General features: G+C 35.1%; 1 protein-coding gene across 1 annotated transcript in view; it reads left to right on the top strand.

Annotated features, from left to right (window-relative positions):
* Nucleotides 1–14603, top strand: part of myo10 (myosin X) — a 105869-nt gene that overhangs the window by 31474 nt on the left and 59792 nt on the right. Inside the window, exons 3-4 of the mRNA XM_056479884.1 lie at nucleotides 661–819; nucleotides 13033–13220. Coding sequence (XP_056335859.1) covers nucleotides 661–819; nucleotides 13033–13220 — 347 coding nt within the window. The remainder of the gene's footprint in view (nucleotides 1–660; nucleotides 820–13032; nucleotides 13221–14603) is intronic.

The following is a 14603-nucleotide window of genomic DNA, read 5'->3' as shown; positions in this document are numbered from 1 at the left end:
GGGTAAGTTAAATTGTCCGTAGTGTATGTGTGTGATTGAGAGTGTATGGGTGTTTCCCAGTGATGGGTTACAGGTGGATGGGCATCCACTCCGTAAAACATAAGTTGGCGGTTCATTCCGCTGTGGCGACCCCAGGTTGATAAAGGGACTAAGCCGAAAAGAAAACGAATAAGTGAATAAATTTCAAATATGCTGCTCTATCCAGCCTGACCAAACTGGTGCTCAGCTGGTTTTGATTGTCTTCATACTGGTCTGTCTGATTTGAACAAGTTGAATAGAGCCTAAAAACCTATAAAACTTGCCAACAGACCAGCCTGAGCAGGTTATGTGGCAGTTTTGTGTTTTGTGTTTTTTTGCATAGAAAAGGATTATTTTGAAAGAAGAAAAAAAAGTAAGAGTAATCGGAGAGTCCTGGAACTAGTACAGCTAAGTGCCTGAGGAAACAGAAAAATGATACAATTTTAGCAATCATTATGCAAACAAAAGGAAAAGAAACTTTGCATTAATGTGCATTAATATACAATTACCAGCTGATATACATCATTGCAAACATAACAATTTATTTCTCTTTGTACATTGTTCTCTTTTCTGTTTCATTCATGGTCATGACACAAATGTGCAATACAAAAAATATGTATATATATTGTGTGTTTTGCTCAGGTGTACACATACAAACAGAACGCCGTGAGCAGACAGAGGGTTTACCCAATGCACAGCAGCAGCATCACCAGCGTGGAGGACATGGCAGCCCTACAGGACCTGCACGACGGGGCCATTCTTCACAACCTGCAGCTCCGCTACACACAGAAGGCCATATATGTGAGCAAACACACCGCAAAAAAATCACACACACACATTCAATATAGCATTGTTTATTCATCAGCGAGCGTTTATAAATGAGCATGTGCGCACTAGTATGAATGTTCAAACATGTAGTCGTCAAGGATACACGGTTGTCGTGCAGGTGGCTGGACCACTTTCAGTGCTTTTAATTTGTCAAGTAAAATTTATTTGCTTAATTACACGGCTCTCTCCCTTTGGCTCTTTCTTTATGCTGCTGCTTTGAGCTTTTGCTCACAACAGTGTGCTGTGTTCTTATTTGGGCCAGGTTCAACTGTGTTAGCGCTCTGTGTGTGTGTGTGTGTGTGCGTGCGTGTGCGTGCGTGTGTGTGTGTCTGTGTGTGTCTGTGTGTGTGTGTGCGTGTGTGTGTGTGTGTATTGTCGGGATGTGGTCTGCGCCAAAAGCAGTTAGTCTAGTTCCAGATTTCCAGACGGGCTGGAAGGAACAGAGTTAACATGCTACTGCTGACTCTCTGAAGTCTTTATTCCCACTGATCTGCATCAAATCCAATTAATACATAATTAGGGATTGTTTGTTTGTGCACTAAATGGGACATTGATGTCTGTATTTAATAATCACAATCAAAAATGAATATTCTGTCATCGCTTGTTTGCTTCATGTTGTTTCAGACTATATTTCCTCTGTTGAATTTAAAAGATTAAAGCTGTCCTATTATGTTTTTCCACTTTTTAAATGTTAGTGAGTGTGTAGTGTGCATGTTTGGGATTAAAAAAGATTGAAAAGGTTACAAATGTCAGGGTCGAATCCAAAGGGTAATATTTAGTTTTTAAAAAATCTCTTTTTTAGAACTACAACGAACAGCTCGTTTGGACTACAAAGTTTTTTGTATGGGCTTAATGATGTCACAAAGCAGCTATATCCTGCCTATGAAAATTTAAAGGGTCGGGCGTGAGGTGGGGTAAAACAACAATAATGTTGGCACTCTGATATCTACTGCTATATCATGATGTTGTCCAGATTCTGGAATGCTGTAAAACATTTATACAGGGACACTGGAGCATTTTAAATCCACAAAGGTCTGTTTATGAGCTGACATATCTGATCTTCGAATCCAATATTCGCGGACTTTAAAACTCTCCAGTGTCCCTGTATCTGTGGTTACACTCAGTAAACAGCAGTGAGTTCGGTGAACTGATGACCTTCACAGCCAATGTGAACACAGTGGCAAATCAGCGCTGTTTAAGAACGCACTCAACAGAGCTCAAATGTTAGCGGAAAAAGGACCGCTAACAAATTGGTTTCTAATTTTTTTTTTTTCTAAAATTAAATAGATTGTGAAATATCTGATATTCAGATTCTCAGTTATGTGTAAGAACATGTATTTCACTGTTTAAGCATCTTAATAATAATCATATTAGTTGATGGGTGCCGCCATATTAGACCTTGATCACACCAAACGCGTTTTTTTGCAGTGTGTGGTGCCATTTTTCAATGGTCTTCTAATGGCCGTAAGTGTTTTGCATGCTGCTTATATTCCCCGCGTGCCTCACGTTTTAACCGCCTGTTGCGCCTCTCATTTTTGCCATTGTGCACTGTAAACCTGCAGTTTAAAAAAATGCCAACTCTGAACGGAAAAGGTGCACTACATCAGTCGCCTCAATTTCATTCTCCAAAGAAATGAAAGAAGAGGCACAGTTTCCATTGAGGTGACAGAAGTGTTTGTGTTGTCAAAATGACTACGGAGACTTTTAAAGATGGAGAAACGGAGTTGTCTGACTTCACAAATCTTAAATATCACAATATTATTAAATATTACAATTATAACTATCAACAGCAATGATCATATCCTATTCACAGCTGGTTCAGATGTTCCCTAGCGACTTAAAAAGCGCAGTGCACTTCTTTCTTTCTTGTCAACAAAAAAGGCAGCGTGGTGTGTATCATGTTCTCAAAACGGAAAAGCGCTTTCGGTGTTATCAGAAAATTAAGACCCTTAAAAGGTATTAAAAAGTCTTAACCCCGTTTTCACAAGGTCTTAAATTTTGTTCAAGCGTTGTCTAAAGTGTTTGACTCCAAAAAAGCATAAATACATTTATTTTCCTCGTTTGGTTCGGGCCGGGTGCATCCGGCCAAGCTTCTCTGTCCAGGTGATTTGACGCTCTCCACATGTAGCAAAACCATAGAGCAGGGCTATTCAATTGGCGGCCCGTGAGGCAATTTGTTTCGGCCCTCCAAATAGTGTGACCAAGATATCAAAAATAAATTTAGTTCAGTCGAAAAACGTCCGTTATAGTTATGAAGTGACGTGCGTCTGTTCAATACAGCACGAGCTACAGTTGAAGTCTGCGCAGAGCGTGTGTCACCTGACAGCGAGTGAGTGGTGCGAGCAGCCGAAAACATTTGGATACTCAAGCCTGGTTTATACTCGACGTGTCCGCTAGTTCGCTGGAGTGCACACGGTGAATGTGACGTCATCGTCATGTTTGCGGATGTTCGCTTTGGGTGCGCGTGACATGATTTTGGCTGGCACAGCGCACGTTTTTTTTTAGACTAGAGCGAACGTTTGATTTGAATATGAAACACTTTGAAGAGATTTTGTCTGAAACAGGTAGGACTGTACAGACATCTTTATGATCCATCCATGCATGATCATAGGTGTAATCAGATGACCTATAATTCTTGGCTTGAAATTGCAACAACCATGAGAAAAGAGAAAAGTTTTTGTTAAAAGTTTATTGAAATTACCTTTAGTATCTCTGCATATACCCTGTCTTTAGATGATGAATTTTTAAACTTTGGTGATGTTTCTTTATGTAATGAAAGTAAATGAGGGCTGGGGCTGTCAAAGTTTATGCTGCATAAAAATTCTGTAAAGTATTGCTGACTGTGGGATCAGTGATTCATCGAAAACATCTGATTCACAAGAAAGATTTATTCACAAATCCAACATGACTGCGTCTGTCGTGAATGTGCCAAGAATAACTAGGCCAGATATCAAGAGTTTCAATGAAAAACGACTTAAATTTCAGCCTGTTCCTCACACAGAATTATCGGATGGCTTCATAAGACTTTATAACACATGGGACTATTTTGATAACACTTTTATGGAGCTTATTTGTCATTGTAGAGTTGACAACACTGGAACTCATTCACTTTCATTGTAGCGCCTTTCCATGATACTTGGACGTCTGCTTTTTATGTACTGCATTAGAAGAAATTGAACATTTTCAATCCAAATATTAGGATGATGGCACAATTTTTATTTTATGGTGAACTGGTCATCAATATTTGAACGTTTTCAGGTAAGGTAAGGTAAAACTTTATTGTCCCAGTTAGGGAAATTTGTCTTGGGCTCTTGCCCTCAGCTGCAGTCATCACATACATGAACAATAACAATACAACATACAAAAAACAAATAAGTATTTCAATAAAAGTTACATGACACTGAGTTCATTGCATGACACTGAGTTTCATTACACTGATTTAAAGTGTGAAATTATATGACACTTTATGTCCCCTTACTGAGTTCTGTAATTAATGTTTTAGTGGTCAAAAAATTATAAAGACTAATAACATGATTATTTTTAATTAATACTTATATTGTCATTAATTATAATCAATAAATAATAATCAGCATGCCAAACATGTCAATATACAGATACAGTAATAGTTCCTTTTGTCTGTATAACTCTTATGATGTAATGAACCAGAAAATAAAAATAATAATAATATATTAAAATATTATTCTCATTCACATATAAAGTAATAGTTTAGTTTTATGTAGAGTTGAGTTTTATGATGTAATGTACATAAAATAGGAATAACAATATGAAAAACATGTACAAATACAACAATAGTCTTGTTTGTCCGTTCAATTGAGCATTATATGATGCAAAGTGCAGTTATTCCAGGAAGCATGTCTCTCTGCTGTGTCACATGATGCGTGTGATTGGCTGAGTTTGAGTGAGTGTGAACCAGTCAGCTGTGAGTGTGGGTGTGACTGCAGGTATGTGATGGTTATCACAGTAACGTCAGAGTTACTCACTTATCCTGAGAAAAATACACACCTCCTGTTTCGACATGACTGAAACCTTTTCCCACACCTTATTAGGGGTTGAAAAAAAGACTGAAGGATTTCTTCATTCAAATCTTACGTCAGAACTGGAAAATAACATGTGTTTTGGGGATTTTTAAACATGAAGATAGATTTAGTCATGATTCAGATGGCTATATATATACAGTGCTCAACATAAATGTGTACACCTCATTTAAAAATGAATATTTTGATCACTTTTTCTGTAAATATAGGTAATGTATTTTGGTTCATTTGAACAAAACAGATTTATTAAACTGATATGTTTATTCAAATAATATTTTAGTTACGAAACATATTTAGAAATAGAAAGGTAATACATTTAAATTCATGCAGAATATTGAAGAAAAATTACAAACTACAAACTTCCAACTTCAAATTTTATAAATTTTTTGTTTCTCTTTAATTGCTGTTTTTTTTATTTTTTTTATTTAATATTTTTTCCTAACATATAAATTTGGGTGTACTAATTTTGGACCTTTGTCATGAGTTATTTTGCTAGATAAGCTCCAGATTTGGCTTCAGTACTGACTAAACTAATGTATATGCACAATTATAATATTGTATAGCTTCCTATAGAAAATATTAATTTAAATGAGAGATTTGTGAGGGGTGTACTCGAATATGTTGAGCACTGTACATCATAATTAAATGTAAACCGTATTCAGTAAAATACCATGAAAAATCGAATAAAACTACTCAAGATTCATCAAGATTTTAACAGCTTCATCAAATTTTCTTGTGTATGTCATGTGTTTTCTTTCCTTTTCATTTCAAAACCGGATAAAAATCAACAATTTTAAAATCATATACTCTGTAAAAATATTATTAATTAAAAAAATAACAAAAAACAAGAGCAGTAACATGTTTAGGCAAGAAAAAAAACTCCTCCTGACTCCTGATAGCTTTTTTTTTAAGAAGATAGATTTATCATAATATCGTAATAGTCACATTACGATATATTTCATAGTTTAGTCAAATCATAATTCACATGTATATACAGTATTCAGTAAAATATCAAGAAAAATCTACATTTAAATAAAACTACTCAAGATTCATCAGGAGTTTAACAGTTTAATGAATTTCTTTCTTTTCATGCCACAACAGGATAATATTCAACAATTTCAAAATCATAGATGCTTAAGAATATTATTAAATAAAAAATACCAAAAAAAAAAGACAAGTATAATGATCAGGCAAGAAAATAAAAACACAACTCTTGGTGGCTTTTTTTTAAAAGAAGATAGATTTAGTCATAATTCACATGAATATATATATTTCATAATTTAGTCAAATCATAATTCACATGTATATATTTATTAAAAAGTCAATAAAATCTATATTAAAACAAAACAAGATTCATCAAGATTTTGTCAGCTTAATGAATTTTGCTTGTGTTTGTCATGTTTTTCTTGTCTTTTCATGCCATAACTGGAAATTCAGCTATTTTAAAATCAAATTTACTGTAATAACACTAATAATTAAAAAAATAACAAAAAAACAAGAGCAGTAACATCATTAGGCAAAAAAAAACACTTGACTTCTGATGGGTTTTTTTTTAGTAGATAGATTTAGTCATAGTTCACATGACATATTTCAGAATGTAGTCAAATCATAATTTACATATAAAGTTGAAGTCACAATTAATAGCCCCCTTGAATTATTAGTTTATTTTTTCCCTCATTTCTGTTTAACAGTGGGACGATTTTATTAACATATTTTTTAACATAATAGTTTTAATAACTCATCTCTAATAACTGATTTATTTTAAAATTGCCATGATGACAGTAAATAATATTTGACTAGATATTTTTCAAGGCACTTCTATACAGCCTAAAGTTACATTTAAAGGCTTAGGTTAATTAGGTTAACTAGGCAGGTTAGGGTAATTAGGCAAGTTTATGTATAATGATGGTTTGTTCTGTAGACTGTCCAAAAAAATGAGCTTAAAGTGGCTGATAATTTTGACCTTAAAATGTTTTTTAAAAAATTTCAAACTGATGTTATTCTAGCCGAAATAAAACAAATAAGACTTTCTCAAGAAGAAAAATATTATTAGACATACTGCGAAAATTTCCTTACTCTGTTAAACATCATTTGAGAATAAATAAATAATTAAAATAATTTGGGAAATATGTAAAAAAAAGAAACAAATTCAAAGGGGGGCTAATTATTCTGACTTCAACTGTTTGTACTTAGCAAAATATCAAGAAAAACTCTACATTTAATTAAAACTACTCAAGATTTGAACAACTTAATGAGTTTTGCTTGTGTTTGTCATGTGTTTTCTTTCCTTTTCTTTCCAAAACTGGATAATATTCAATAATTTCAAAATCATGTACCCTGTAAAAATGCTTTTAATTAAAAAAATAACAAAAAACAAGAGCAATAACATGATCAGGCAAGAAAAAAACACAACTCCCAATTATACATTGATGTCTTATGCCACGGTCACACTAGAGTTTGAGCATGTGAAATTCACTTAAACAAGATAATTAGACATTTAAAACACCGAGCGATTGGATCATACTTTAAATTGAAATCTAGAGAGGTCATGTTTTGATCTTGACATTGTCACGTGATGTGATTTCACAGGTCAGAGTTCACCAAGCTTAAATTTTGCAACGAAGCAAACTGTGAGACTTGTTGCACAAGCTTGCGTTTCTGGTCTGATGCATTCGTGTGCGTATGAATGGAAGTCTATGGGGAGAATAGTCCAGTGCGACCTCGGCTTTAGAAATAAAATGGTCAGTCTGACAAAGATATAAATTAAGATATAAATATTTACAAAAGTCATTTTTAGGAGGAGAATTGTAGTTCATACATTACATTTCTATAAAGAATGTAAACACATTTTCCTTCTTTATTTGGTCTTATTTATTAGCTTATTTTAGATATCTAATGTAAAATCTTGAATCATCTTTAAATGTACACACATATATAAAAATTGCATATAATCTATAGCTGTCCGCATTAGTAAATCTAATGAATTGATTGTCTAATTAGAGTAGCCGCCACAGTTCTGCTAAACTGATTGGCTAATTGGTGACATATGGGAGCAATCAGAACAAATTAGGCTGTTATTTGTGTGTGGTGTGTGTGGTTTGTGTTCGGTGGTCTGCAAAAAACTCGCCTATTTCGTCTTCAACTTGTGTCACATATTAAAAATGAATGCATAAAATCTGATTAAACTTATTAGTCTCAGTGCAAATAAACTGAAACGTTCTTCATGCCAATAAAAACATACAAGTCTTGATGAAAATAGCAGCGTCTGCTTGAGCATGAACATGTGTGTGTGTGTGTGTGTGTGTGTGTGTGTGTGTGTGTGTGTGTGTGTGTGTGTGTCATTTTGTGGAATGTGTGTGTCTTGCTGAGATCCAATTCCACAGCATTTAAAGCACAAAGACGTCTCTCTCTCTCTCTCTCTCTCTCTCTCTCTCTCTCTTTCACACACACACACACACACACACACACACACACTATCTCTCTCTCTCTCTCTCTCTCTCTCTCTCTCTCTCTCTCTCTCTCTCTCTCTCTTTCACACACACACACACACACACACACACACACACACACACTATCTCTCTCTCTCTCTCTCTCTCTCTCTCTCTCTCTCTCTCTCTCTCTCTCTCTCTCTCGTTCTCTGATTATAAACAGCTGTGGACTTTTTTTGGACAGAAAATGCAAGAGCAGCTTCCCACATCAAACACACACATACACACACACACGCACACACACTGGTGATCCAGAAAATGTCTTTTGCATGTGAGGTTTACCTCCCTTTCACATGATTGCTCTCTCTATTCCTCTCTCTTTTTCCCTGTAGTGTGAGCTTGTAGCAGGAAATAGTTCTGCTTCAGTTGTGCCGTATCATGTTTCAACTTTCACCCTACACACTCGCTTTAACATTGAGAGGTGTGTGTGTGTGTGTGTCAGTTTATTATACATCACTGTGCATAGCAGTCACTCTCAGCTGTCTCCCTAAACTGCAGTCTTGTCTGTGCATGTAGAACGACAGCATATAAAAAGCACGTTTTCTTTAAAAAAGTGCATCTCTGGGTCTGTTTTATGAGCACTTATCTTTAATGATATTAGTAGCAGCGTTGGACTGAGCCCAACAGCAACAGAGCGATGACGTTTGGTCCCAATTAAACCCCTTAGTGCTGCTACATACATTTGCAGACACACCCAGGGGGAGGTTATGGGAAGGACGTGGCTGCTGTAGACCTTCGCTGCATTTCTGAGGTGGCACTTGTGGAGATTAAATGCTCTCGGTGGCATCTGGGGCAGTGTGTCACATGTTGATTGGCTGAATTGAATGTGGTGTGTACTATGATATATAATGTAGCCTAGCTTTATAGATGCTATTCTTTAAGTATTATTTTTTATTTTTATTTTGTCATGTTACCTTTTTGCATTAGGACTGATTCAACTCAGTTATGTGATGCATTTTGTGTAAGCTTTTGTAAAAAAGATAGGTCTTTATTCTTTCATTCAAAGCAGCTTCACATGAATAGACAGGAATATTCCTCAGATGTTGGTTCAGTTCAGTTCAATAACTCCATCAATTGAACATTTTTAAAAGCTTTCACAATAATATTAGCCAACTGGAAATTTCCAGTGGATGTTTCTTGAAGATCTAACATCAATTGTGTATTAAGAATATAATTAGTTCAAGTGTGAGAATTACACTGTTAATGATTTTTTTTGTAAATTATACAGTATTTAACTGTAATATGAACTGTATTTTACTGTAGGAGAGTTATGAAGTATGTTACTGTAAAATTGCTGTATATTTTACATTAATAATATACAATACTGTAAATGCATATAGAGCAAGATCAATTGTGCTGTAAATGTAAAAACAGTATTTTTGCTGCCAGTAAGCTACAGTAGATTCTACGGGAAATTGTTATATATTTGCCTTATTAGTGTAGTTATGTATTTTGAGTAAAAAAATAATAATAATTTTGATCAACATATATTTTAAGCATTTACTGTATTTGCAGACAAATTACAATAGGTCAATACAAAATATTCCATTTTTTTAAAAACTCTTTCTTTTCTCCAGTATTTAAGGTCTGAAAACATCAAATAAATGAAACTACTAATAAATGCTCTAATTGATAACTTTTTAAAAGGCATACTTTTTAATCCAGAAAACTGATAACTATAATAATAACCAATATAATACAGGGTGTTCACCGGGTCTTATTATGGCTTAATTTTCAAAAACTAAATTTTAGGCCTTAAATCAATTTTAACAGGTCTTCATTTTCCAATGTCCAACGTTCAATAAAACTTTTAAAACTTAATTTATCTCAATATTATTTATTAATTATATTAACCAATCTGGTTCAATTATCTTCCTTACAAAAACATGTTTAATAAAATGATCCGTGTATTTATAGCTACCTGCGATGACATTGACCTGGACAGAATGTTGTGCATACATTTAGTTTTTTATAGTTTTTACAACTTGTGAATTCTTAATGTTTTTGACACATTATTTAAAATATGTGGATAAGAAATAATATTTTATTTATTTTTTGATTGTGCAAGCAAACTGTTTTTTTAAACGTTAGCATTTAGTCTTGTATAAGTTTGAAATTTAAATCGCCTTAAAATAGCCTTAAAAAGGTCTTAAATAGCCTTAAAAAGGTCGTAAAAAGTCTTGAATTTGACTTTCTGTCACCTGCAGAAACCCTGTAATAATCAATAATAATGTGAGATCTCCAATTTTTTTTTTTTATATATTCAAAAAATGACAGGTATTCTTCAATGCATTGTTGAAACATGAGCCGTTATAAATGCTAAACCACACAAAGACCTTTAAGATTTACTACAGAACAGGGAGCCAAAAGTGTCAAATCTTGGCAGTGAGTTGCAATGAACTGTGGTGAAAGTCAAAAGCACCTAATGAAAGACAACAGTGGTCCTTGTTTTTAAAATAGGCCAGTTTTTTTTTAAAAGAACGACTAGAGAAGGGAATCCCTCCAGCGCGTTCGAAGCAAACTGATAACACCTGTGTCTGAATGAGACAGTTTTCCCCTTCTATGGGCCAAATACTGACTCTGAAATACTTTACTCTACTGTACCTCTGCTTCCTTCTGATCTGAATTACAGCCTCGCGTTAATGTTACTATAAAACCTACCGTGTAAATTCGTGTTGCTGATTTGACTGAACAAACCTCATGAATGAGAAACATGCAAAGTTCATTGAAAGTATCCTTCTTTATGGATTCTGTGGGAGAAATGTGATTTTGACAGTAGTTGTGTTGACATGTTAAATGGCAACAGATGATCCAGCCTTAATCAGTCTTTCATATTTCTCGGTGACACAGTGGTTAGCACTGTCACCTCACAGCAAGAAGGAAGCTGGTTCGAGTCCCTGTGGTGTCAGTTGGCATTTCTGTGTGGAGTTTGCATGTTCTCCCCGTGTTCGCATGAGTTTCCTCCGGCTGCTCCGGTTTTCCCCCACAGTCCCAAGACATGCGCTATAGGTGAATTGAATAAACTAAATTGGTCGTCGTGTATGTGTGTGAATGAGTGTGAATGGATGATTGCCAGTACTGGGTTGCAGCTGGAAGGGCATCCGCTGTTTAAAACATATGCTGGATAAGTTGGCGGTTCATTCCGCTGTGGCAACTCTTGATGAATAAAGGGACTAAGCTGAAGGAAAAGGAAATTATGGTTTCCAATTATAACCTCTTTTATCCAATGTGCCTTAAAGCAAAAAACTAACCCCTTAGGTTAGTCTCAAAGTAATATTTTTACTATAATCCAGCAGTTTTCATGTCACGTGACCACATGAAAAACAATTATTATTTATGTGCTTTCAGTTTTGTTGTATTTCTAATGGGGGTTTTATTCCCATCTTCCTTGACATGTATAGCCATACTGAAAGCAGAAGCAGATAGTTTACCTCATTATTGCAAATAAAATAACTAGCAGTAGCAAAACCTAATATTTTATGCAATTACAACGTATTTATGTACATCTTTACTTGGATTTTGATTTTAAGTCGGACCAAAGTAATTCAATTAATTCATCTTCTATAAAAACTATATTTCGCATTTGATTCTATGTATTTTTTTTCTTTAGACAGAATGTATGTTTTGATTAATATTAAAATCCAAGTCAAAATCAGAAGTTGAGGGTAATTTATAAATTTAGCTGTAAAAAATATTGCAGTATTTTTTTACCTTGGTCAAAAGCAAGATTATACTTTAATATGGGGTTTAAAAAAAGATTGTACTAAAGTAAAAAAAAATACTGTATATATTTGCTGTCCATATGAAGAGTTCCATTTGGAATTTTCTTCTACAATGAGCATTTTTCTCAGCCTCTTATGTTCATGTTCAGTTATTTCATATTAAAAGTGATGAAAAAAGTCTTTTCTTTTCCATAAAAGTTAAATTACTGAATCAAGACATAGGAGCCTGATAAAGATGCTAACATTAGAAGAAAATTTCAGATGGCATTTAGAGGTTTTTGCATCTGAATTCTTCATTTATTAAACAATATGTAATTTTTTTTCTTGACCACAATAAATATTTTTGATTTTAAATAGTAATTTTTTTTAGTTTGAACCAAAGTTAAATTATACCTTGAGAAAAAATAAAAATAGCTTTAACAAATTACAATATATATTTTTTTAATTGGTTCAAAGTGTAATATTTTTTCAGTGTCGATTGTAAACAACATGGCTGGAAGAATTAACATTGTTTGTTAAATTTCAAGTGCCTTAAGAATGTTGAAAATCTACTGTAGTATATACTATTAGTATTGCTAATATTACAATAACTGATATTTTATATGTACATGCATGTGGTATGAAAATTAATTATATTTATCGTCATATATCATCAAATGTCATTTTCATTCATAGATATATGTATAATCACACACACAATATAGCGACAAGTCCTAAACTATCCTAAACATTTGACCGTTTAGATGCCAATTTGCACTTATTTGCCATTCAAATCCAAGCATCTCAACTCACACAATCTATTTGCATCAGTGGTTTGAAAAGTTGGCCTGCAGCAGAAACCAAAACACACGTGCAGATGATTCCCATAGATAAAATGAAACTTCAAATGTACTTATCTGTCTCTCCATTCTCTGTTTGCAGACGTACATCGGCTCTATTTTAGTAGCAGTAAACCCGTATGAGAGTCTGTCAGGCCTGTATGACGGTGCGGCTGTAGAGCGATACAGTCGACATCACCTGGGCGAAATCCCTCCTCACATCTACGCCATAGCGAACGAGTGCTACAGATCCCTGTGGAAGCGCTCCAACAACCAATGTGTGCTCATCAGGTATGTTTCTGTACTGCACCGCACATCATTAAGCCAAAAGAAACATTCGATCATTATTTGTACTTCCCCTCATGTCATTCCAATCCAATAAGACATCCTCTTCAGATCTTCAGAACACGTATGATGATATTTTGAATGAAATATGAAAGATTTCTGTTCCTCACACTGTAAAAAGTACCATTGACTCAGCTTTGTTGAACAATTGTAAGGCAACTTGCAGCACAGCTTTTTTTTAGAAGAATCGAGTCAAATACAGTGTGTTAAAAGTGGAGTCAACTCAAAAACAGCTGTGCAGCAAGTTGCCTTACAATGTTAGGTCAACTTTTTATTGTTTTTTACCGTGCATCCAAAATTCTGATGCTTCAAAATGGTAATAAAGAGATCAAAAACACAAGTCCATATGAATAAAGGTGTTTTATCCAGATCCTTTAAAATGACATGGTTTCTTTCTGAACGGTTTGTTGTGTACATTTAAAAAATATAATATGGTAGCACAGTGAGAATTCCTTCATAAATGTATTGTACAGAAATTTAAGGCAAGGCAAGTTTAATTATATAGCACATTTCATACACAATGGTAATTTCAAGAGTTCACACTTAGCTGATGATTGGTAATAAGCTAGTTTGGCATGCTGTCGCAGGAGAGAGCCCTGAGCTCATGAGATCCTCGAGCCCGGGGCTCCCTCCCATTTGCAGGGCAAGAGGGGAGTTTGAGCTCAGGTAGGTCTCGAGAACCCCACCCCCCTCCTGCTGCTTAAGAATTGCTTAGGTGGTGTGTTACTGGTGCAATTTGAGTATGGTGCTGGTTTGGTTTAGTCAATTTACTTATGTCTCATGTTTTTGGACTGTGAGAGGAAACCGGAGGAAGCGGAGCAAACAGGGGGTGAACATGAACTCCACACAGAAATGCTGTCCGGCCGGGTAGAGACCCGAGCCAGAAGCATTCTTGCTGTGAGGCCACAGGGCTAGCCACTGGGCCGCCGTGCTGCCCTATAGAGGAAAAAAGGAGGAGAGGGGGTGGAAGGGGGGATTCTTCAAGACGAAGATGACTAACGGTAAGATGCTCGGTTATTTATACTGAGTTAGGTATCATCTGATTGGTGGTTCGTACATTAGTTTGACTCTGGGTCAGCCGTGTCATTCATAGGCACGTGATCCTCTCGAAATTAGTTTATAAATAAACTTCACTCAGGGTGCTTTTAACACCTGCCTTATTTAGTTCGGTTGAATCGCACTAGAGTTCGTTTTCCTTCTTGGTGCGGTTCGTTTGGGCAGGTGTGAATGTAGCAATCGTACTCGAGTGCGCACCAAAAGCGGACCAAAAAAGTGTACCGAGACCTCCTTGAGGAGGTGGTCTCGTTACGCTTTCAAACTAACCCTGGA

Source organism: Danio aesculapii, chromosome 2 (assembly GCF_903798145.1).
Source record: "Danio aesculapii chromosome 2, fDanAes4.1, whole genome shotgun sequence".
Taxonomy (NCBI): Eukaryota; Metazoa; Chordata; class Actinopteri; order Cypriniformes; family Danionidae; genus Danio; species Danio aesculapii.
The sequence above is the reverse complement of the archived record's forward strand: the minus strand, read 5'-3'. Positions and strand labels throughout refer to the sequence as shown.